This window comes from Lepisma saccharinum, chromosome 1 (assembly GCF_977018435.1).
Source record: "Lepisma saccharinum chromosome 1, izLepSacc3.1, whole genome shotgun sequence".
NCBI lineage: Eukaryota > Metazoa > Arthropoda > Insecta > Zygentoma > Lepismatidae > Lepisma > Lepisma saccharinum.
In genome coordinates, this window is record NC_139229.1 from 76636783 (window position 1) to 76662569 (window position 25787).

At 42.4% G+C, this 25787-nt stretch overlaps 1 protein-coding gene across 2 annotated transcripts in view; it reads left to right on the plus strand.

The window, feature by feature from the left end:
• Positions 1–25787, plus strand: part of LOC145996749 (uncharacterized) — a 470158-nt gene that overhangs the window by 357239 nt on the left and 87132 nt on the right. For both annotated transcript variants that reach the window (XM_083133278.1, XM_083133282.1), the window contains exon 3: positions 5168–5309. In XM_083133278.1, coding sequence (XP_082989404.1) covers positions 5168–5309 — 142 coding nt within the window. The remainder of the gene's footprint in view (positions 1–5167; positions 5310–25787) is intronic.

Genomic DNA, 25787 nt, shown 5'->3' on the forward strand with positions numbered 1-25787 from the left:
GGACTCCCTTCTCTATCTTCTTTAGCCCTCCATCCTTATGTAGTCCACGCTTGGCAAAAACAAATCACCGCGTAACCTTCACCAAAATAAGGCGCACACTGGTAACTCTCTATCTGAGATTGGCTCACGGTACGTAAGGAAACAAAGTCCACGGACACAAAACAATGATCACGCGAGAGTGTAGCGCGGAGATGCTCTCTCTGTGAAATCCGGGTAAAAACTGTGTCTGGAATCATAGTACTGCCTATATATAAGAGATTCAAATTCGTCCGTTGAAACCCACGCTGAGGTGGCTTCGCTTCGCTTTCTCAGAGGATGGAAATGACCTCTGTCCATTGTCTTGAAAGGCGCGGTCGGCGACGCGTCCTGGATCCTTGCAGGCTTGAGCTCCAGCTGGTCTTCCTGGTCATCCGTGAACATGGGTTCGAACGCCTGCTGCGACTCGAGCCCGGTAGCGGCGAAAATAATCTTTCCTTATCTCCGTGTTGGTGCAAATATGTCATGTTCTAAGCGGCGGCTGTCACTCAAGAAAAACCCGTCCCCAACTTCCGACGTCTGGCTCGGATACAAGTTTATTCACAAAATAAACCAAACCTCACACTTTCATGTTTGTGCATAAAATGAATCAATAGACAAAAAATAATTTATATCGAACTGCGTTTAGATGTCACTAGCTACCGTGACATATTTTCCCTTCATTCAAAAACCCACGGGATTACAAATGGCCCTGCACTATTAGTTAACTATAGCTTCTCTTAAAATAACGTACTGTAAACATATTGAAGTAAGTCTTGAAGCTTTACTGGTGACGAATGGATTACCTGGGTCTATTTACCAGGTTAATTCACAAAGAATTACAAAGCTTAAGAGAGCTAACGTGACTCCTCATAGAAGTAACCTGAAGATGAGTGACGTTAGCTCTTGAAAGCTTTGAATTCCGTAACATCCACTCGATATCGTGTATAATGTTGCACACGCTTGTTCTAACTTGCCCAGACCTGTAGTTGGATTTTGTTGAGAAAGACGTTTTGCCTTGGGGAAAGGTGAGGCAAGATGAAGCAAAAGTGACAAAAGGAGCTGGACCTAGGGGCAAGGGGCTTTTTGGTGGTAGGTGAAGACGGAGAGAGATTCTGCACGATATCGAACAGGGTTGGTTATCATTATTCCTCTATCTGCCTTTCTCAGTCACAAGGGTTGGGATAAAACAACTGTTATGTCATTTATTTAAGTTAGATCTGTTACCTCGTATCTGGCCCCTGTCGGGACCGTCGCGGCTAGCAAGTGGTGCAATTTATGGGATGAGCTAAACCCCCATTGGTTCGATCCTCCGTTCTACAAGGTAGAACGCTACGATTCTTCGAGAACTCTCCTTGTCGATACGTATGTTATTGTTGTTTTTTTTTTCATTTTTCTTGTAACTGATACTGTAAATGGATAGCTATTTGATCTCGTTCAGTAAGTAAAAGAAACAGATGTACAATTATGAGAAACGGCTTGTAACACGCCAAGCTAGACATCAATGAACCAAATGTTGTCTTTTTAGCTCTCTCAACCATCGAGATACCATTTGATGACTGGCAGACTTTCTTCAATTTTGAAGCTTTCCCGACAGCCTTGCATGCCCCTTTTTCTCATTTTTTCGTCGCTTTTTGAATCGCAGCGATGAGGATGAATGAGGATAATGAAGTTCATGGAGCAACATCACAAAGGGCACACTTGTGTTCAGGCTGAGATTCGATCCTGGAACGTTCGTTGGCGAGATCCTACGTCGACAAGTCAGCGTGCTTTTTGTTCGGGTTTGATATCCAATGGAGACATGATTTTCAATTCCGGAGTCAATTAACCTATCCTGTCGAGTCTTCCGTGAAGCTGGGGCTAACACCCCGAACGGTGGGAGGGCGTCTGCCGGCATTATCACCCACAGCTGTACGCTGACTTGCCACTGGACGCGTCAGTGCTCATTATCCAGATAGCTGGTGTCCAGTTTGCACGTTTTTGTGATGTGTTAAGGTGTTAACGAGTGTTTTAGATTGTTTTGTTTTAGTTTACGTATTATTGGTGCTCTTCTGCTGTCCTAATAATGCCACGTACAACTTAAAACAACGCATTTTTATGTACGACTCTTACGTCATTAGGAATTATTGTAGGGAAGTCTGAAGTCTGTAAGGAAGTTTGGCAGCAGAATTCCCAGATGTGGTTGTTCCACACAGAGACAATTTTCGAGAACTTATTAGCAAATTTAGGAAAACAGAGTCTGTCCTTGATAAGAAGTGAAGTGTGAAACGGCGTGTGCTTACTGGGGAGCAACTAGATGACGTTGGAGCACGATTGGTACACACTTTTCAAAAAAGACCTCCGGCGCCTTGCACAAGAAACCGACATGTGCATGACGTCTGCGTGGCGAGCTACCAACCTCTTAAACCTGAAGCCATACATTAGAAGAATTGAAAGATAGTATCAAGAGAGTAATTGAAGCAATTTCGGAAGAGGAACTGATACGTGTTAGTGAAAATTTCCTTTAAAAATGCCGTAAATGTGTTTAATCTGGATGACATAATTTCCAACACCACTTGTAATTGTAACTGTCCGCGTAATTGTTGGAGCTTATTTCATTACATAGCTAGCGGTTCCATTTACTCGGATGTAGCATCCAGTTTGCCGGCAGGCGCGCTGTCGCTGCCCGGTGTAATAGCCGCCGCTCCGCGGAAGACTCGACCGTGAAACGCACGGTTAATTTTTTGTGACGTATTTCAATTGATTTGTTTTATTTTACTTCGCTTTTCTGATAATAATTTAGGCTAATCCCGATGAGTGATGAAGTTGTTGAAGAGACACTCTCAGAGAACACCCATGGCCTGGCCGGCATTCGAACCCGGGACCCCTAGCGTCGTATCTCGCTGTGCTAACCACTCCGCCACGGAGATCAGACCTGACGTCGTTCAGTTTTCAACCAGCGCCATCTTTAAGTACCGAAGAAGGAATTGCATCGCTTGGAGGGACGGCAGCGAAGCAACTAATGCCATTTCCGTAAATTCCCTCTCATGGAGAGAGATGAAATTGGAGCAACAATTACTGTTTTTCTTTCCCATTCTTCTCTGAAATTGAACAACAGGGCCAGTTTTGAATTTTCGCAGAGAAGGAAACTGAATATAAAAAGAAAGAGAGAAGGAATAACACTTCGGAGGCATCGAGACGAGGAAGGCTTTAAGTTTCTCAGAGAATAACAATTTTCTCCTCACCCTTTCTCCAGCACAATTATAAATCTTTCCAGGACTTCGCTATTAATAAGTTCCAGTAGGTGGAAGGCGAACCCATTAATGCGAGAGTGCCAGGAGGAAAAGGGCTAATGCAGCTCCTATTATAAAGTCCTCGTTATTTATGTCCTAGCGACGCGAGGCGAGGCGATTGTTGCGCGATTTTTTTCTTTCACCCTCTCTCTCTCTCTCTTTCCCAATTGCCTTCTGTCCGCGTTAATAAAGGCCCCGCCCTCTCAATTGTTAAGATTCACATTACTGAAACCTCGCGATAGCGTTAATTTACCGAGCTGATTCTTTTTTTCCTCTTCCTCCACCTCCAAAGGTGAGCCAATAGCAAAGTCCCTGCGCCTTGCAGATTGTGAGATATCTGTCGTTCTTTCAGGGGAGGGGAGATATATGATCGCATAAATTGCGATAACTGACTTGGAAATGTGGTTCAACTATCGAGATTTCTCGATTTATATCGACTCCACTCGAGTTTCCTATTTGTAAGTTGAATTGATCATTCCTGGTCTTCCTGCAAGGGCAAACGACCTGGAATTCGCTTGTGAGTTATTGGAGGATTTTTTTTCCTTTTAATTTAGCGAAGCTAAGAAAGCAAATATTGCGTCCGAGTCAACCAAAGATGCCTCAGGAGCCACTACGAATAGGATGATCGCTGACATCCGAGACGGAGTGGTTAGCATAGCGCGCTACGACGCCAGGTGACCCGGGTTCAAGTTCGTGCATGGTGTCTTCTTTGCGAGTGTCCCTTCATCAATTTCATCATATCACTCACCCTCATCGTCGCGATTAGCGAAATGTGGCAGAAAAGCGACGCTAAATTATGAAAATCACAACATAGCACCGACGATTTGTATTTGGGTTGTCAATCGCGTCGACGAAGATGAGTGGTGAACTGATTGATTGCTCATTAAAATTGTTATGGTTGCGTTATCACTTAGATTATTTGCATCCTATATATCCAAAACATGAATTCGAATCCCGTTAATAACAATATACGCTAATTTGAATCAGTGAATTAGAATCAAATGTGCCTTCACTGTCGTAACACTTACGAACTTAATAAGAACATTTGAAAACACATGAAAATTGAAGTTATTATAGCTTTGATAGAAGCAAACCCCTGTGGCGTAGTGGTGTGCATAGCGGACCTCGACGCCAAGGCTCCCGGGTTCGAATTCCGTCCTGGGAATGGGTGTTCTCTTTGAGTGTTCCATTTGGTACCCGTTAGCGGTTCGGATCCCACTTTAAACCGTAGGTTCAGTCCTGATTACCCTATCTGTGCACAAAGTGGACTAAAAAACTCAAGCTACATGATGGAGTGGATCCGAGATGGAGGCACTTTCGTAACCCACTTTAAACAATCTCTCTAGTACACGTTAGCATATCTGAGCGTACAGTAAACTTAAACAAAATGGTAGAACATCAACTCATTGACTTAGCACATTCAGTTCTCAAATTACAATCTCACATTCGAAAATTCTGGGTTCGAGACCCATGGCACGGGCATCCCTGTTTACCTTTGCTTCATATATTGTTCATATGCTCCCCGCACCGTGGCTGTGTGGTCTAAGGTGCAAACTTTGGGCTACGGCTACGAGACGCGCGCAGGTTCGAGTCTCATGGAGTTTCAACCTGTGCGTGGGACCTGTGACCACCCACCATCGTGAGGAAATTCGATAGCTACGAATGGATGGGTGATCACCCACCTCTGCTGGGGCATGGGGAAGTGAGTGCTACAGACGATAGGTTGGCACTGGCCCTCACGGCCTGTTCCGTCACGGGTTATTATTACTATTATTGTTCATATTCACGAATTTAAGTTAGGTTAATGATCAAAATGCAAATAGCCTGTAGATAACATTTGTCATGCTTTAAAAAAGAACTTGTGTTTTCTTCTTTTCCAGGTGTCTGCCAGTTCCCTACAAAATGGCAAGGTACTTGGTTCCAGTCCGGTGTCCGTTCCCTCATCCTGATCCAGAAGGACAAGATCAGCAATAAAGGCAACTGCCTCTCTTCAGATGGAGACAAGTTTCTCGTCGTGGATGAGTAAGTACTCTTGCATTAATCCTTCTGTATCTATGTATATCTCTCTGGCCATTTCTGTATTGGATACCGAATGTTTCGTTTACGGTTACTGAAAAACCTAACCAAACGTGTTTTGTTAATTCAAGCAAACCGGTTATTTGTGTGCGCTCTATCGCCAAGTCGTGGTTGAACCAACTGTACAAAGTGCACACCCACATAATTGACGACGCATTCACAGGAAATAGCCCGGCTATGGATGGCAACACTTCAATTCCAACCCCGAGGACACTGTATATTCTGATGCAAGTCTCTAAGGGAAAGGTGTGCAAAGCTAAACCTGAAGAACGTAGCAAATGAGTTTCAAAGCGTGCTGTTTCAGAAGTTGTATTTTCTTCATGTTTTCAACTAAACTGAAAACTTGTACCAATCTGTTGCTCGTTTATGTATTAATACACTTTTGAAATGTCGTTTCATACAAAATTTGGTCGTAGTTTCTTGCATGTGGCAACACTGCAATGAGAAGGAGTGCGGGGTCTCGCTGAACTTTGAAGATACAGCGAGGAGGAGCAGATGTTCTGCCAGGTGATGTGATGCATGCGGTCGAGAGAATGCAAGTTTGCGGATGAATTATGTAGTCCCTTGTCCTTATACGGCGCTGTTCTTTTTTTTCCTCCTTTTTCTTCCCCTCCCACTTCTCTACTATTTCCCTGCTGCCAGTGTCGTGGAGGAAAAAGAAACTGTGCTTTTTCCCGCCTTTCATCAACTCTTCGTCGTTCTCCGCCCGATCTTGTTCAAATCTCCTTTTCGCGTGATGGTCTTTATGAGGGCGAACATCCGCAATTGGAATCCATGCTGTGGTTGTTCCACAGAGCGATATCTATTTATTTATTTATTTATTTATTTCGTCTTTTTTTACATGGCGAAGTTAAGGCTGTGGAGCCTTTTCTTCCACTTGACCATGTTTCCAAAAATAAATGAATGTGAAATAATTAAAATATTGAAAAAGAAAGAAAAGAAAAATATATAAAAATTACAGAGAAATAAAAAATACAAAGAAAAAATACATATAAGAGTGGTAATCTAACCTATCGATACGGGCACTCACACATACATATTTTTGCCCTTACACACGTACAAGCAAATACATAACACTACACTTACTTAAGCACAGTCCAATATTACACATACTTAAAACCCAGTCCAAAACGGTGTACTTTGACGATAATTCATCTTAACTATTACGTTAAATAATTTTTGTGCCTTACGTCCTTCTATCATTCTCTGCACCCGCCATATTATTAGGGAAATCAAACATTTAATTTTCATTGTATTATATGTGTAACTTTAACAATTTTTTGAACGTCACAATTGAGGAAGACATATGAATTTCAGGTGGCAACTTGTTCCAAAGGCCTGCTGAGGTAACAGTAAAATAATTTGCATAAAAGTTGGATTTGTGGAGTGGAATGGAGAGCAGAGACCTTTCGCACGATATGGTGTTGCGGCTGCGAAAGTCGGAAAGATGTTGAAATCGGTTGTAGAGATATTGCGGGTCTTTTATTTGGAGGATTTTGTACAGTAAAATTAACTTATGAAAATTACGTTTATCGCTTAATTTAAGCCACTCGACCTTCGCAAAGTACGATGTCAAATGCTCTGAATATTTTAGATAGAAAACGAAACGAATGCAGGCATTTTGAATTTGCTACAGTCGTTTAGCTTGCTCGTGATTTACATCCAAGAAAGCAATGTCTCAATAGTCAACAATGGGAAATACAAGAGACTGGACCAGTTTAATTTTTATGCGTTCAGGGAGGAAGTTTTTGAGCCGATAGAGTGAATGCAATGCACCGAAAGCTCTTCTAGATACAGAGTTAACGTGCTCTGCCCAGGTGAGATGGTGGTTGAGTATCACACCCAGATTCTTACCGGTAGTGTAGAAGGGAAGATGCGTATCATTTACGTTGAGTCTAGGGAGGCTAGATTTATCTATTTTGTTCAACATTCCACGATATCGTATGTATGCTTTGGAAATTTAGGACTCAACGATGATACCCAGACGCTTCAACACTCGAACTGAACAAGAGAGACACGTCACTGATGTACAGAGGAATTCGAAAGAAACGCCTCCCTTACGGTTATGCAACCCGGTATTTTATATCGTCTAGTTTCGCCTGGTAGAGTAGTTCCCGAGAGGAGCAGTGTTTCCAAACCTATAACCGTAGTGTTTCCAACCCCGTATTGGTTGGTTGGCTGTTGATTTGGTGTTTTAAGTCCACAATGAACAGTATGACTAATCGGGACTGGACCTACAGTTTAAAGTGGGATCCGAACCACTTTGTGCCTCCACCGGGACCCCTTGATTACAAGGTGTCGACGCTACCACTACGCCATCCAAGCCTGTATTGCTTCGTAGAAGACGAAACCTTCACGTAACTTCTTCATTCGTGATTTACATTTGGTTTACAGACTCACATTACAGGACACTCTTTTCCTGTATTGCATGTTTTCTGGAGCATTTATTTTTCCTTCTGTGGAGAAAATTCTGTTATTATTTTACATCTTATTTTTCGCAGCTTCTCTACCATTTATTGGCTAATCGCAACAATGAGGATGAATGATGACTCGATGGAATTGATAAAAGGACAGTCATAAAGGAACCATGGGGAGCTAGATTCATATTTTTATTATTACTAATATATTTCTCTTTTTTTACTTTACTTTTGGCTAGTCGCAACGATGAGGATTAGTGTATGATAAAATTCATGAAGGAACACTCATAAACAATCATACCCAGGCCGGGACTCGAACCCGGGAATTTCGGCAGCGAGATCAAAAGCCGACGGCTTACAACGCTCGGGCACAGCGGCGACCAATTATTATTAGTGATATTGTCTCAAGTAGTGTATTTCTCCACCATATTCTTTCACACAATCATGAAACGGATGAAAATTAAAATGTTAAAATACCTGCCTACGTTGTTTTTTTTAGCTTGCAATATAAAGCCCTACTGCACGAAGCTAAATTGTGGAAATACGAAACAGAACCAAGTTAACATATCTTGGCCGTGGAAAGTGTTAATAGAAAATCTAGAAAAGAGCCATTTAACAGTTGCCTGATTGCTTTTCCATTTGTTGTATGGGAAGAATTGTCTGAAATGTGTGTGTAGTGGCAGGCAAAAGAGAATACAAAGATCGAATAGAGAGGCAACACTGTCATTGTTCTGCACTGCACAGACCACGCGTCTCGTCGAGTGGGCGGGGCACTGTGTGTGCGAGCGAGCCGCTGTTGCTTCTGCAAAAAGAACACTCACAAACAACTGAATGACGCTCCGCTTAAAATCTAGTCAATCGAGAAAGGATTTGTTGAGGAAGTGAATTGAAATATAAACGCCAGAATTTGGTCTAAGCCTATAATGGTTACTAGCAATAAGAGCTGATCAATTTTTACATGTGGAATTCCGTAATGAACGAGGCAACAGGCCGCACTCCACACCTTTAGTCTGGTAACACTAATAAATCATCTCATTATATGCGTCCGGTTATGCTGATAGTCATGTTTAATATATTACCTTCAAACATAAACAATATCATGGACTCACTCAGAGGCAGAATTCAATTTTACGCTTTACTTTCCTGAAGATATTGTAGCAATATAATCATTCCGCTCTATTTTCGTATTCTCAATTGAACTCGCACTATTTCCCCCCCTCCCTTCTCCCACCTTAAAAATTTTTGGGTGAGAGGCTACAAACTATACTAAAACTGAATTACAGACAATACTTTACGACTCAAAGTGACGTGACCTAGAACGTAGTGAAAAATCACTGGTGCAAAATTCAACGTAATGATGATAAAATGAAGGTAGGAAAATGGATGTGCTAGAAAGTTTTACATACATACACACATTTAGCTCCGTGTAGAAGATAGTTCTTCACATTTTTCTCACCTTGGCTTCCTTGAATTCACGAAACTGTAAAGCCATGAACGCGTTAACCCCCTATAATCACGGAATCCCAGGTTCGATTCCTGGTGGAGATACAACTGCCTAGTGGTTCGGATCCCACTTTCAACTGTAGGTCCCACTTCGGGTAGCCTTTCTGAGCATGAAATGGAATTAAAACAAAATTGGAACACTGTAACCCATCACAACACACGCGCAGAGAGCGTTGAACTTAATGACTGACAACTACATCGAACTTTCAGCGAAGCTGGAAAAAGGTCTATTTGCCATGACAAATAGTGTGAATTTTCAGTCTCGTGGTGCTTTCTATACGAAGTGCAAGCAAGTTATCTAAAAAAATTCAAAGTGAGGGTGAGTCGAGCTATGTTTCATTCAATAAGACTCTTCACTTCAAACATATTTTGCTCTATAGCTGTCGATTTCGAATGGGCATCTAAGACTGGTTGCTTAGCGGACCGGATTTGGAAAAAATCACGGACTGTCATTGTTCCAATCACACTACAGACATAGCAAAAATTGATCGCCTGAAGATGAGAGAAGAGGTGATCTCTTGATATGTCTCGAAATATATAGATAGAATATATAGTCAATCAAAAAGAAAAACAATGGATAATGTCCAATTAAGTATAGAAACGCTGTTAGAACCGGTGTTCATTCACAGAGCAGAAGGGTTATTTTGACAAAATTCTGTTTCCCGGCTGGCTGCTTCGGAGAAGAGGGCTTTGTGAAGTTGCCGCTTCTTGCCCAAGCGGTAGACCTAATTCGTTGTTTGGCCACGAGTTCCTTCGTAGGTAAACGCGGCAACAGAGGATCACTGCCATAAAGGTGGTTCCCGCGCCGGCTGAAAGAGCGACGGAAAATCAATGAACCATTGTCACTAACTTCAGACAGACATCTAATCATTTCCTTATGTTTCGAAGCTGATCCGAAGGGACAACAAATACCAAAAAAACGTCATGAATTAAATGATCGATTGGTCCGTCCTTCTGTTGATGGATGGCAATCCATATTAACAATAATAATCGTAAGCTTATCATTAAAGAGTCAACAATCAAAGCTAATACGCATCTATTGATCAGAAATTACTAGAGAGTTAAAGTTGTTTTTGTACCTCTTTGTTATTTTAAGTCGCTCTTCTGCCACTTTCGGCTAATGAGGATGAGTGACGATTAGATTAAATTGACACCATGATACCAATACTGAAGCCGTGACTCGAACGCGGAAATTTCGTGGTATCGGAAGTGGACCATTTAACGCGCTTGGCCACCAAAGAGAACCTTCTCTGCGGCCAAGCGCAGTTAGTGATGGACTAACGATCCAGACACCGAATGTTCCGGGTTCGAGTCCCTTCACAATCTAAGACATAACACTTTATCAAAACTTTATTCACCTCTCCTCCACCTCAAATTTAATACTCAATCTTCCCAACCAAATTTCCAAGCCAATTTTAGACTTCCTGTTGATATTGCTCCCTCCAAAAAAGCAATCTAAGACGTAATAGTAATACACAAGAGTTGGGATTCCCTGCCCCCAAAATAATTATCAATCCAGCTACCTGAAAATCCCACTAACTTCATTAATCGCCCACCATAATTTCCCTATCAATCTAAGGCCTAATATGTAAGAGTTGGATATCGCCCCCCTCCCCCACCAATATTACTTATTACCCGTAACAATTCCCCTGACAATCTACAAATTACTATTTGTATAACAGCAATGGCTAATTGATAACGTAATTAAACTTGTTCCCTGTTTACTCAGTCAAATTTCCATCACAGTCTGTGCCATAATGCCCCTCCCCCTGGGCACCACTGATTTAGAACTGTGACAATGTGATAGGTGTAATGTAACTAATAGTTAAGTGTTAGGGATGGGTGCATGTGTGCTGCGCATTTGAATTTTATGTGAATCATATCTGTCAATAATGTGAATATTAATATTATAGAATATAATATAATGGTGCAGGTGTGTGAAAAAGTAACCATGAGCACCAAGGTATCAATAAAAAAGAATTGGAAACATAAGTTGCATATGGAGATGTGTGTAATTAGTTTTGTTCTGGGATGTAGCAAAGAACATCGGTTAAACCGTGCGGGGTTTCAATACTGTGTCCACCCGCCGTTGGATTCAAGCACTGCATCTAGTCGACGAGGCAAGGATTCCACGAGCAGATGTTTGGTCTTCTCCTTAAACTCTCCCAAACATCACACGTGAAAATGTTTTCGATTGGGAGACTTCGCTGGTCAATCTACTCTTGAAATTCCTGGGTGCTGATTAAACCAGGTGGTGTTCGCTTTCGATGTATGGACGCTGCTGTTGTCTTGATCGAAAGTCACGTGCGAAATCTCATCTTCAAGGTGTCTCTCTCGCACGCTGGGAAGCGTGTGGTTTTCCAGTACTGCTATGTATTCCTGCGAATTCATTCTCGAGGACACTTCCACCAATCCACCTACTCCAGACGAACTGATCCATCCCCACACCGCCACGGATATCCTGCCACTCCTAGCATGGGTAGAAATGTTCTCGGGGCCGTAGCGAGTTTTGTTGCGCCTCCAAACATAAACCTGACCATTTTCGTCAGACGAAAATACTTTTTTGTCGCTCAAAATTACGTTCTGCCAAAATTCTTGAGGAGCTGGTAAATATTGTAAAGAAAACTGATCCGTGCTTCGTGATGGAAATGCGTCATTGCTTCATTCTTTGCCGCTCGACGGTGCCGAACTGTTGCAGCATGGCACTCCAGTTTCAACTCTTGGCGAATCTTCGTTGTAGCCATGAAGGGATTGCCCTCGCTCATCTCAATAATGCCTGCATCTTTTTCCCTGGTTGCCTTCCACGGCCGGCCTTTGTTGGGTCTTCACTTCATTCCTTGGTCACCTTCTTCCTCGTAACACCGAATCCAACACCTGACGCATGAATCGTCCACACCAAGGGTCGTAGCAATCTGTAGTGCAGCAGATCCGCCGCACAAGAACATGCGGACTATCTTCTCTCTTGTAAATTCCGAAAGTAAGGCATGATGAAATGATATCGTAAAGGAACATTCGGACCGAAGGGACATGCTGCACGTGGCACATGCCTCTTGAAAACACCTTATCATTGGTGCATGTAGAGTTTCACGCCCATTCCGGTGCAGAAAGTTTCATTTTATTGGTTCCGTTGCAAGTGGCATGCTCAAGGCATAGATACGAGTAAAACTGCTGCAGGATCTCGAACGAAGCACCCACCGGGGCTCGAATTAAAGCCAAAGCGTGGTGCCAAAGGCAACCGTGACGTTACTGCATGGGAGATTTACGTCAAGCAGGGCCTGCGTGGTGTGTGCAAAGAAACTCACGCTTGCTTTAGGAAATAAGGATACTATTGAATCAATGCAATATAAAAGAGTATATACCGTAAAATATACATTATTATTGACTCATACATTCCCTGAAAAAAATGCATTGTTTTCTCGCACATTTCTGCCCGCAATGAATATAAATGTATAATCTATTAAATTAAGCAGGTGCATGCAGATTTAAAAATATTGATAAGATAATTGAATTGAATTGAATTGAATTGTTGTTTTTTTAAGTCCACTTTATGCACAGAAAGACTAATTGGGACTGGACCTACAGTTTATAGTGGGTTCCGAACCACTATGTTCCTCCACCGGGTATCGAACCCGGGACCCCTTGATTAAAGGTGACGACTCTACGATTGCGCCATAGGGGAGGCCCTAGTCCTCTTACGGAGATAATTCGTTCGGAGCAATAGAAATGCCCTATCAAAACAATTGGGGAATATTATTTTCAATGTGGATATTCTTCGGAAAATATGTTTCTAACAACAGTTTACCTAAATAGTGGGGACTTGGGGTGAGAGAGAGGGACGGAGTTGGAAGAGAGAGAGAGAGAGAGAGAGAGAGGAAAAGCACACAATTTTCTGTTCAGTGCGAACCTTTGGGATTGCTTTTTTCTAGCGCACCAAAAACACAATACGTATAACCCAAATACAACCCAAACCTTCAATGGCAAAATTGTGAGTCAATCACTCAACTGGAATAAAAAGTACGGATTTAAATCTAGGCCAGAAGATAGTTATTGCGCTACCATGTGCCAAAGAAATCCACTTTGCCCGCGAGAATTGTCATGCCTGAGTGATATGTAGTTTACGTTAGTTGTGAGAGTTGCTTCAATTCCATTGCCTGCCAAGAATAATGATAGCGCTGAAAGCATAAAATACAGAAATGTGCATGTTTGGCGAGCTATGAGAAAAGCAGATCCTTGTTTTCTTTTCAAAATTTACTAATTTTATGTCAATTTTTACATATAGCCAATGGCGACAGAGGATGAATGATGCTTCAGGGAAATTGATGAAGATTGAAGAAACAACGAAAAAGAAAAACTCATTATCAGAGGCTAGGACCCAAGAACCCTGGCTACGCAGCATGTTATGATATTTAAATATATCACGGATTGCTGCTAAATCCATTCCTAGATATTTGTAATGAATGAACCCCCGCTACGAGAAAAAGAAAGACTATAGGATGTGAAACATTCACAATGTAATTGCATTGCTTTACATCGCTCTTGGCTGTATTCCAAATGTAGTAAGAGATCAGCGATAAGTTAGATTTTTTTTGTGGCAAGGTATAAGTGTATTTGAGCGCAAGGGCTACCTATTGCATCATTTATAAAGAGTTAACTTCGTCGTTACACTAGCACCAGGCACAAATGCATCAATTTCTATTTCGGTTATTTTACATCACTCTTCTGCCTCTTGAGTTAATCGCGATAATACGGATGAATTATCAATTTATAAAATTGTGGCGGGACAAACTCAGTGATACATTCATGCCTGACCAGAGTTCGAATCTGGAACATATGACCTCGCTTCGCTAGAAAGGCTGGCAGAAATGTATCGGAAAAGTGTAGGAGCACCAAGAACCGGTTTCACCCAGCACAGACAATGAAATCATTTACAGCGACTCGCTGTGGCAGTGTTGCTCGTCACCCCCTCCCCCTCACTCGCAGATAGAATAGCCTTCTCAGCACGCACCTGCTGATGGAAGAGTGGAACCACAAGCAAAACAACCTGCGCAGGCCCACGACTCCTGTGCACCGTACTCCCGCGAGGAGGGGCGGGGGAGAGTGGACCATGCTTCCTTATGGCCCGAACTGAAGGGAAGAAGGGAGATCTGCGCGGGTACTTTTCGTCCCAAGGATTTTTTTCGTTTTGGTCGATCTATACTTTTCGTTTCAGGCATATTCCGACTGGAAGGTTTCTGGCACCCCTCCGCCCCCTCCCCTTCCCAGCATGGTTAATAAATGAGACCCTTGCACTTTCAAAACCCTTATCGCAAGAAAAAGCTGGCATCAATTTTACACCACCATACAATAAGATTTACACGGGAAACATTTCCCAACATATTTTCTTGATTCGGACTAAGGGCAAATTAAAAATAATCAAAGAATTAAATTACTGAAAATATGGAAAAGCGCGATACCAAAATCTGTAATGAGTGCGAAGGGAAAATCGAGAAAAGGAAAAAAAATTAAGTATAAAAGTATTCGAATAACCAGATTAAGAGAGAAAGTTATCACTGCTCGAACAATGCAAATGAAAAAAAAAAGGGGAATACGAATTGAAATATACGACAATCGGAAGTAGGCTGAAGGAAGCAAATTGTAATAAACGTGGAAAGAAAACATAATGAAAGGAGCGCTGGTTCGATTCGCGACGGAAGCTCATATTTGTTGTTCGAATCCCACTCTACACTGTATGTCCAGATGCATTTACACTTAAAACAAACTTCGTGGAACTTTTTCCAAATCAGATGTCGCCAAAAATTTAAAAACAAAAAGAATAACTCTGAAGGAAAAATGCCGAAAGCGTTATTGCAAAATGAAAAAAAAAATCTTCACATATTCGTTCGGAAGTGGTAAAAGAATAATAAAAAACTCAAGCATAAATGTTAATAACACTTGTTATTATTACCAGAGACATTCTCAAAATAAACTTCTTGTCCGTTAAAATCAAATCAAGAGGAAAGCAAGATCTCCACCCGGTCGCGTGAATCTGTGGCTAGATTCAAGAGTTGGAAACACTACGCTTCTCGCGAGCTGATATTCCTGTCGAAACTAGATGATATAAAATTCCGGGTTGCATAACCGTAAGGGGGGGCGTTTCATTCGATTTTGAGTGTACATATTATTTCCGCAGATAACCGACCTCTGTGGCAGAATGGTTTTCTCAGCTCACTACGACGCGAGGGGCTCCCCGGCTCGAATCCCGTTCTGGCTACGGGCGGCCTTCACCAACATCATTGATTGATTGATGTCGCTTATTTTATTTAGCTTTTCTTGTGGCTAATCGCAAAGATGAGGATGGGTGATCATGATCAAATTGATGAAGGGGCATTTACAGAGAACACCCATTTCCAACCCGCGATTGGAACCTAAAACCCTTTGTCTCATATCGCACTGTAGCAACCACTCCACCACGGAAGTCTGAATCAACTTATCATATCACTACACATCCTTGTCTTCTCGATTAACCAATAGTGGCAGAAAAACGAAGTAAAATAAATTCATACCATCAGCCAATTCTTTTTAATGCCTCTTTTTCAAGCTACGAACATCAGAGAATGCTATCTGGAATATGTAGTCACCAGCAATAAAACTGAGACACCTACACCCTGTACGATGAGACATCTGCGGACAATTGTATGACAGTTACGTGTGCTATAGTTTATGAAATCGTACAGAAACATGTATATACGAGGGACGATCGAAAAAATAATAATATTAAGCCCGTAAATTCCAGTAGGTATTAATTAGACGAATACAAACGGACTCGTTGGAAAGGATACTTCATACACTATTTCTCAACATAGTCTTCTCCCCGGTTCAGGAATTTATCCCAGCGCTTCACGAGGTTCATGATGTCTGTCCCATAGAACTCGTGGTCCTGTTGTAGGAGGCAAGCCCTTCCTACGTGCTTGACAACATCATCCGAGTGAAACTGGGTTCATTTCTGCGCCTTCGAACAGCGATTCTGAACAGGATTCACTTCTCACCACAAAAGTCGTTCTGCTTCATGAAAATGCAACTCCATACACGGCTCCATTGGCGGCGATTAGGTGAGGCGAGGGTGGCAGTTGCCCCCCCCCACTTTTCGCCACTTTTGCCCCGGTACTATGCTAAACCTTATCTACAGAGGGAAATATTCAGTCTTTGCCCCCCTCCAGTTTTGGCACCTCCCCCACCGGTTTTGGAACCCAATCGCCGCCACTGCACGGCTCACAATAAACGTGACGTCCTGGCGGGTTTTGGGTGGCATGTGCTCCAGCATCCGAGCTATTACCATCTCTTTGCTCCTTTGAAGAAGCATCTCAGAGGACGCCGGTTTCACTCGGATGATGATGTCAAGCACGACGTATGAGGGTTTGCCTCCTACAACAGGATCCTGAGTTCAATGAGACAGGCATCATGAACCTCGTGAAGCGCTGGGATAAAGTCCTGAACCGGGGAGAAGACTATGTTGAGAAATAGTGTATAAAGTATCCTTTCACATGAGTCAGTTTGTATTCGTCTAATTAATACCTACTGGAATTTACAGTCTTAGTATTCTTCTTTTCCCGATCATCCCTCCTATTTGCGCCAGTCACTATTGCTCATGACCAACCAACCTTATGCAGTGCATGTGGTGATTTATAGAAACCACATGGGAACTTTCTACATATATCGATCCTTCTACGCAATATAGGAAAGCACTCCAAGTGAAGGTCTCGAAGTGAAATATTTGTACATTTTTTGTCAGCGCACTCGTCATTGAGGGTAATGTATCATGGGATTTTTAAGGAGGTATCCGCAGTTACGCCTTGTGCCGAGGGGAGGCGCGCATTACATATGATGCATGGCTCCTGCAAATGTGTTTCTGAGGGAAGTGATTTAGCGACGGTTTCAATTACTCCGAGACGATGCGCGTCTGTGCGGAATGGCGGATAATTTTTTGGTAGTCCCGTTTCGAACGCCAGCGGTTACGTTCCGATGCGGTTAACTGTACACGGCACTGGCTGGGCCGTTCCCAAGTGATCGGTGTTCGTAGGAGTACTTAAAGTAAGAAGGGGGACACTTGACTTCCCTCACCCCTTCTACATTGCGTGATATGTTCGCTCAGTTTCCTCCAGTACTGATCATTTCTGTGGGGGACCCGGATTCGATTCCCTTGGTGGGTGATTTCAGCGAGAGGATTTCGCTCGAGCGCCAAATAGTTCGCACGGACGACGCTAGATAGCGTACGGAATCGAGAGCTCTTTGCTCGAACGAATAACGCTCCAACAGGCAGAACGAGCGGTATACGCTCGAAGCCCAGTAGTACGTACACGTTTAAACGTAATGTGTCTGTGGCAGTGGCCCCTAAAATATGGATCGTGAAGTGAAAGACGCAGTGAAATTGAAACTTTAGTGAACATAGCCATTATGCCCATGTTAAAATGTAGTTTAGTTTATCGTACCAATACACAGTATTATATGAAAATTAAATAAACGATTGTGGGCTGAAACTACCAAGGCGGATATTTTACATAAATGTATGTGCCTACGATACACACATTAAAATTATACTCATTGCATACGCTCGAGGGTGGGAGATTCGAAAGAATACGAGCGATCGAAAGTGGTTCCATGCAGGACACTACCTTGCATGGAGCTGCTCTGGGGTTCATCCAGTCTCTAATAAATGTGTACCTGGAGGAAAACCTGGGACCGGAGCGTGGTGCTGATCATATCTCCACATCATATCTCCAGAGGTTGTGAAGGTGTGGGGCGATACCTCCACAACTTTCAAAGGCCTTCGCATTTAGCACAGCGTGCAGATGTCCCAGGTTCGAATCTCGGCCTGGGCATTGGTGTTCTTTGTGAGCGTCTCTTGATCAATTTCATCATATCATCACTCACCCTGGCCCTCCACGATGTCGTAGTGGTAACGTCGTCACCTTGTAACCAAGGTGTCCCGGGTTCGATACCCGGTTGAGACACATTGCGCAGTGGTTCGGATCCCACTTTAAACTGTAGGTCCAGTCCCGATTTGCCTATCAGTGCATAAGGTGGACTTTAAACTCAACTCAAACAAACAAAATAATCATCCTAATCGTCGTGTTTAGCAAAAGTGGCAGAAAACTATGCTAAATAACATAAATAAAATCATAGACCTTCTTAAACTTTTAAGACAAAAGAGACATGCGACAAACGACACGTGTAAACGAACTTTCAGAAATATATGCCACCTTTCGTAAAGAAGCGACATGGAAATTCTCATGTTGTTCGACGGACCTCCCCGATGGCGCAGTGGTAGCGTTGCCGCCTTGTAATCAAGGTGTCCCGGGTTGGATACCCGGTGGAGGCACATAGTAGTTCGGATCCCACTTTAAACTGTATGTCCAGTCCCGATTAGTCGTACTGTGCATAAAGTGGACTTAAAATAACAACTCGATCGATCGATCATGTTGCTCGAACTGCGCTGTTTTCTCAATACGAATATTATGCATCGTGTAGTGGCAGTCTGGTGGTTGCGCAAGCGCAGTACATGTTTATTTTTTTTTAAGACTGGAGGTGCCAGTGTCACCTCTCGTGTGTCGCTTTGGTCTGAAATCTCCCTAAGTTCACCTTGTCGCCTCGGTGGCAGAGATCGTTAAATGGTCGACAATGCCCAGAGTACACCCGTGTGTATGTGTGTGGTATAAACGGAATGTAAGATTACACCCATTGATTGCGACTCGGTTTCACAATTCCGTCTGAAGCTGCAACGTGCCTGCCTGGTGTTCGTATGAGCTGTTTTCAGGCACAAGATAGCGCCATACACAAGCTTCGTTCGCATTCCGTCATAACCTATGGCTGTACGCCCGTTGCTAATTAGAAGCAAATGACACGAATTCCCAGACCGGCGTGGATTGTGAAGTGATCCTCCGGCTTTGTGGGCCGAATACCTGCCGGGAGGGGTTGTTGTCGAGAGGCGGCGCTGACACAAGACTCAGGTGTTTGTGACCAATCGCTCCACCGCCCAAGTGTCAGTTGCTGAAGCCGTGGAGGAGGTGTTTCTGGGTAGCAGTTAATCTGTTGTTGCTTTGAATTGACATTACTGGATGACGACAAAACTTGCTAGCGTATGTATGTGCGTGTTTATAAACTGCCTGTGTATTGACACGAATCGCGGTCTAAATTAGTTATTGAATAAATACATAAATGTATTGCCGGGATTTTTTTCTCTTTTTTGTGGTGTGCTCAAGGGGAAAGTTGTTGATGCCCCACCTCCCTTTAGACCAGTTTTCCTTGAAAAGGAAAAGAATGTCAAAGGCAGGAAAAGATAGCAAAATGAGGGAGGGCTGAATACTAAAGAAAAGTATGCGTACACCCCTCACCTTTTGGACACGCCTCTGGATCTACCTCTCTCGATTATTTTATGCTTCTTCACAACTTCTTGGGGCCGACCTCCGTAGCGGAGTGATTAGAACAGCGTACTACGACGCCAGAGATCCCATCCTGGGCGTGGATGTTCCTTGTGAACATCGTGTTCACAAAAAGTATCATACTTCATAGGGTTGCTACTTTATCTGAACAGGGGTGTACCATCATCCATCACTCATCCTCGTCTTCACAATTAGTGGCAGAAAAGAGAAGTAACAAAAAGCAAGTCAATCGATCAATCTTCTTCTGTCTCTCTCTCACGAATACTTTGTGTTTTCAGCTTCTTTGGTTAATGAAGACTATGAAAATGGATAATGGAATGGATGATGGCATTGGATTGAGTTGATGTTTTAAGTCCACTTTATGCACAGTAAGGCTAATCGGGACTGAACTTACAGTTTAAAGTCGGATCCGAACCACTATGTGCATCCAACGGGTATCGAACCCGAGTCCCCTTGATTACAAGGCGACGACGGTACCACTGCATCATCAGGGAATCCTTTTCTTGAAACACTAGTTTTATCACATTAACTGATTGGCGCTCATCACACACAATGATAAGGTTATGCAAAACCGCCAACACCTTTAAAACAACCCAATTAAAAATCGTTGATGGATTTCCAACTGCAATAACACCAGTCTTCCAGCTATGAAGCACGCAAAAATCATGCGAAATTCTGTTCCATCGTCTTTGCCTTCTGATGCAAGTAATTTAATTGGACTTCCGTTCTGCTGCTATATTAGAAATTGTAATTAATTCCCTTCCTTTCTGTTAATTGGATAATTTCCTGAAATACCTACATAGTACAAGCTTCTCTCTATTGCCGAGAATCATGTACACAATATTTATCCAAAATATCTATTATTGTAGCGTGGTTGAATTTCTGTTAGGACATCATTCTGATCCATATCTGATCAAAATTCTCGCTCAAATTTTCAAGAAACGTGAGATCTCCAAGTAGAGTATGTTGCATTACGTTTGGATGGTACTCTTGGAACTTCTTTGTCCCGTAATCTGTAGTTGCTGTCTCGGAGACCGATCTCGTCAAGTGGGCGATTTTTGTTCTTGCCACCGAAGTTCCGGGACTCGAATCCCGACCTGTTATTCGTGAGTGTTACTTCATCAGTTTCGTGGACTCATTTTCACCGTCGCGATTAGACAAAGGTGGAAGAAAAGCTACGTTAACATAAGAGAAATATGTATTCTGTAGTCAGTGCGTCGACTCTCAACACAGGCATCTCTGGCTGTTTGATGGGACGTCCACTTACCAGTTGTCCTTTCGAACTGATTCGACAAAAACAGCCAGATGTCTCACCGTGATCGAATCTGGAACAACTAAATTCAAGTTTTCAACTAATAGGTTAGCGTTCATGTCAACTAGAATCAAATATTGTCTGATTAAAAAGTAAAGTACTCCCCTGTGCATTTCGTCACGCCATGAAGCCGTACTTTCTTGATCACGTCCGAAGGTGGAGGTGTTGTAATCAGCACCACGCCCCTGTCCGCCTTAGCCCCCAGAGTTTCCTTCAGGTACCCACTTTATACGACGCTGGGTGGTGGCCGGAGTGGCTTGAACCGGTGGAAAAATCCCCCGCTGGGTATCGAACCAGGGTCTCTCGCATGGTAATCAGACGTACAGCGGCCGTTCAAGCGAACGAAATCAAGTTTCTGCGCATCTAGCGACTCGAGAGGCCTAGACCAATGAACGCATGAGAGGGAAAGTGGGTGCATGGAGGAGAAAACGCGTCTGCAGCTACCAGCCGTATGCAGAAGCGCACTGCTTCGCTCCTGTCACTCGCTTTCTCCCATTCTCTACCGTTAGTGCGTCAGATTCCTGAAACAGACTGTGTATATAGAATATTCACGATGACATACTCTACAAACAACACGTGTCCTGGCAATATTTCACCAAAGAATATATTAAAGTTGTGCTTAGGATATGCTACTTTGCATTTTGCTGTTTCTAGAGAGAAAGCGGATCAGAATGAAAGGAATAAACAACGCGTGTGAGATATAACGGATTAGAACACTAAAATGTAACTACCGCGCATTAGACGTAAGTGCATCTCTGTACTTCCCTTTATGGAACAGAAGAGAGAGGTGAAGTGATAGTAGTGGAGACGTTTGCTTTCTTTCCGCGTTGACAATGCTTGCGGAAGATTCCACTTGAAATTTTCAGTTATCTCGATGCCAGCGCCATTACAATACGTACAGGGCTGCTATAAATGATTTATTCGATTTCAAAGCACTGTATTTTTCAAAGTATTACACATACAGGTATCAATGATAAATGAATATAACTGTAAAGTCACCAAGTTTTCTTCGTGACACATCAGTTGTCAGAACGAGCGTAGTGACTGTACAAAATGGCGACAAATCGAGAAAAGAGATTTAGTGTGTTGGAACATGCGAGATGTTCATCTGTTATTGCAGTGCATCGTGCATTCAGAAGAGAGCACAGAAATGAACCACCATGTGAACATAGCATTTTGCGGCAGTTTAAGGACACTGGATTGCTACAAAATGTATGGGTGGAACTCGACTACCGCTTGGATGTGTGTCGTGCACCCAGAGGGGGGCACACAGAACATTTGTACAGGGTGTTCCATTTACAACGCAACCCGGAGTTTGGGATAGTACAACTTTTCAACCGGAAGTTGTACACATGTAATCCTTATACCAAATTGAAGCCTTCTTCATGCATACATTTTTTAAACCGGGGAACAATGATTGGATTTTTTAGCGTCCTCGCAGTGTTGCCGATGTAACGGGAAGTGTAAATGATTTTTTTTACAGAGTTTGAAACATGGCACATAACACACATGCACGGACATGCTGTCGGTAATTTTCATTTTGGTTAGGTGAATTAGCTCGTCATCGATGGCAGTGGAAAAAAATGTTCATTTCTACCGATAGCCAATCGGATGAGGCGTCTTTAAGGGGGAACTAGGAAAATCGTTTTCCTTAGAAATTAAGACTGTGCATTGGCAACACTGTTGGTGTTTCAGTGCCACAAAAGCTGTCTTTCGAAACTGTGTATATTATGCAATTACTGAAAACAATAAAAAAGAAACTTTGAATTAAAAAAAAAAAAAAATAATATCTAAAAACAACGATTTTCCTAGTTCCCCTTAAAGACGCCTCATCCGATTGGCAACACTTCGTGGGCACTAATAAAATCCAATCATTGTTCCCCGGTTTAAAAATGTATGCATGAACAAGGCTTAAATTTGGTATAAGGATTAAATGTGTACAACTTCCGGTTGAAAAGTTGTACTATCCCTACTCCGGGTTGCATTGTAAATGGAACACCCTGTAGAATGTGAGGAAACTTCGTGAGTTTACAGTTATTTTCATGTAGATATCATTCATATATGTATGTGCAATACTTTAGAAAATACAGTGGTTTGAAATCGAATGAATCATTTATAATAGCCCTGTATTTGGTAGAATGCTGCACAGAACGGGGTGTACAATGACTTTGTTTTATCGTGGACAACCCTAATACAATATAAGTTGATGTGTAGGCGTAATCAGGGTTGCAGGCGCACAATATAAATTTATGGAAATTCCGGAAATGGATATTCTAACAATAACAACTGGATTTTCAACATCCCACTCAGGAAAACTACATATAGCTAACATGCTATGTACTCCTTTGAGAATAACTACAATGTTCAAGTAGTTTTCATTTGGTTAGGAATGGGGGATACGAATCGCTACGTGATTGAATTAGGTTATTTTATGTCGCACCCGGTATCGAAATCGGGATCCCTTGATTACAAGGCGGCGACGTTACCACTACGCCATCGGGAATGCCCGGGTGACACTAGAGAAAATATTGTCAGCTACCAAATGACTGTTATGGGATACCACTTTTTTTATTCTTATCAGAAACTTTACATTTTTTATTGTACTTCTGGCTGGCAGCCATGATAAAAGCCACAGTCACTTTTGTTTAGCACTGTACAAGGTTGCATTTGCTCATTTGAAGCAGTACAAAGAACATTCCAGCCTAACAAATAATTGAAGGAACTCCATCTCCGAAATTTGCTTAGGAGCGCAAAGGATCGAAAGGACAAGGAAGGAGGGGAGTAGAGAAGAGACAAGAGGAGACAAAAGAAAAGACGAAAAGGCGGGAAGGGAGCTCGCCTGACGGCAGCGCCAGTATTTCCTCCTTCGCTCACCGCAAAGCACAAATGGTTCCATCGGAGAGGCACAGCACTAGATTAGGATGCGTCTTCGCATTAAGTTTATGGCTGTTTCCAGTAAATCACACTCGCGGCGCTGCTGTATCTCACGCGAGGTCTTCTTGCAGAGGGAGGGCAAAAACGGAGAAACGAGGAAGCCAGGTTAAAGATGAGAGAGCAGAATCTGAAAAGGTAAACAAGTTGAAGTCAGATTTGCTCAACGGGTAGAAACTGGTAAACCCATTGGATATAGATTCTTGATCTTGCCGACCAATCAGGTTAATTTGTGCCGAAGTACTTTGGTAAGTTTTCAGAATGCATAATTTCATCAGATTCTGCGTAAACAACAGGTTTACTATTTCGTGATTTTACACCCATATGAGTAAAAGCGATGTAAAATACACCATGGAAACAGTTTCACATTAGTCAGAGCGAAAATCCTAGGCTTAACCCTTTTCTTTACATCATTCATGCATAACCATAAGTGGCACATTGCCCACGAATCGCGACAATAAAATAAAAAGGTTCTATCTGCACTTTTGTGCGAAAATGAATTTGTGACCTTAAGCAGACCATTGGTTTACATTATTTGCACTCCGTAAAGATCATGCTTCGAAGTATATTAGTTTAGAAGAAATCAACGGGGTAAAAAGGTAATATCTGAAAATGAGGTTTTAAGTTGTGGTAAAAACGTTCTATCTGCTTTGTTTCTGCTCTGTGTTCAGTGCATAGCGTATTGTTGTATTGCAGCAGTTGGGCACACTGATCCGTCTGAAGCCTTTCGCGTCGTAGCCAGTCCAGCGTAGTTGACTTGACGGTGCACGCGTTACAAGCGAACACGACTGATAACTGAGTGTGTAGTATGGCGCAAAGCATAGGCGCCGACTCCATGTGGCTTGGGGGGGGGGGCTCGAGCCCCCCCAATGTTAATGATGTGGGGGCAGAGCCCCACAAATAATTTTGCTTAAGAGGATCTAATGTATTATTTTGCTTCTCTTGCAAAGTTTACTCTGAATTGTGCAACATGAACTTAACTTTAAATAGCTACATATTTGAAATGTTCTAGACCATCAAATTTGGGGGGCTGAGACCGCTAAACCATCAATTTTGGGGGGGCTATGAACGGAAGCAGCAAAACACATGACTTATTACTATATACTAAGTATATAATTATGAGTATTGTTAAAATTTTTACTAAAAGGAGTTTCAAAATAACGAGGTGATATGACAATTATACCAGTATGTTGTTTTGTGAGTTCTGAACATTTGAGGTCGTAAACACGACTTTCAGGCAATATTGATATGTACGATATTTTGTTATCCTCGAAATCTCTTCCTCTAGTCCAAAGAATAAGGGGAAAATAATTCTGAAGTCTTTGAGTTTATTTAACACCGGCTTGCAGTAAAGTACGCAAGGAAAGCTTATGAAAAGTCTGTATTGCGAAAGAGAGAACGGCTATGATCAAAGGCATTATTGCTAAATCACGGTGTTTATTTATTATTGCAAAATAAAATTTAAAAAGTAAAATATTGTAGCAAGAACAAAAAAGTAAAACTATTTGCCTGCGATTTGTGTTAGCGTTTATGTAAATAATTAAATAAAACTGTTAAATATTGTAAATATTCGCTATTTTTAGGGGTACGTCAACACTAAGGTTATTTGCACCCGTTACATGTCCTTTCTTTACAAATCTGTTGCGGACATTAAAACACACCCAAGCCCTCGCCGGGACTCGAACCCGAGAGCTCCGGATCAAAGCGAGATGAGCCGACCACCCAACACGCTCGGCTACCGAGGCCGGCATAAAACTGTTATGTTGGCCTAATAATGTAAATACATAGTCCACTTTTAAATAAAAATGTTAATTGTTATCTAAAAAACAAATGAGCAGACACACGT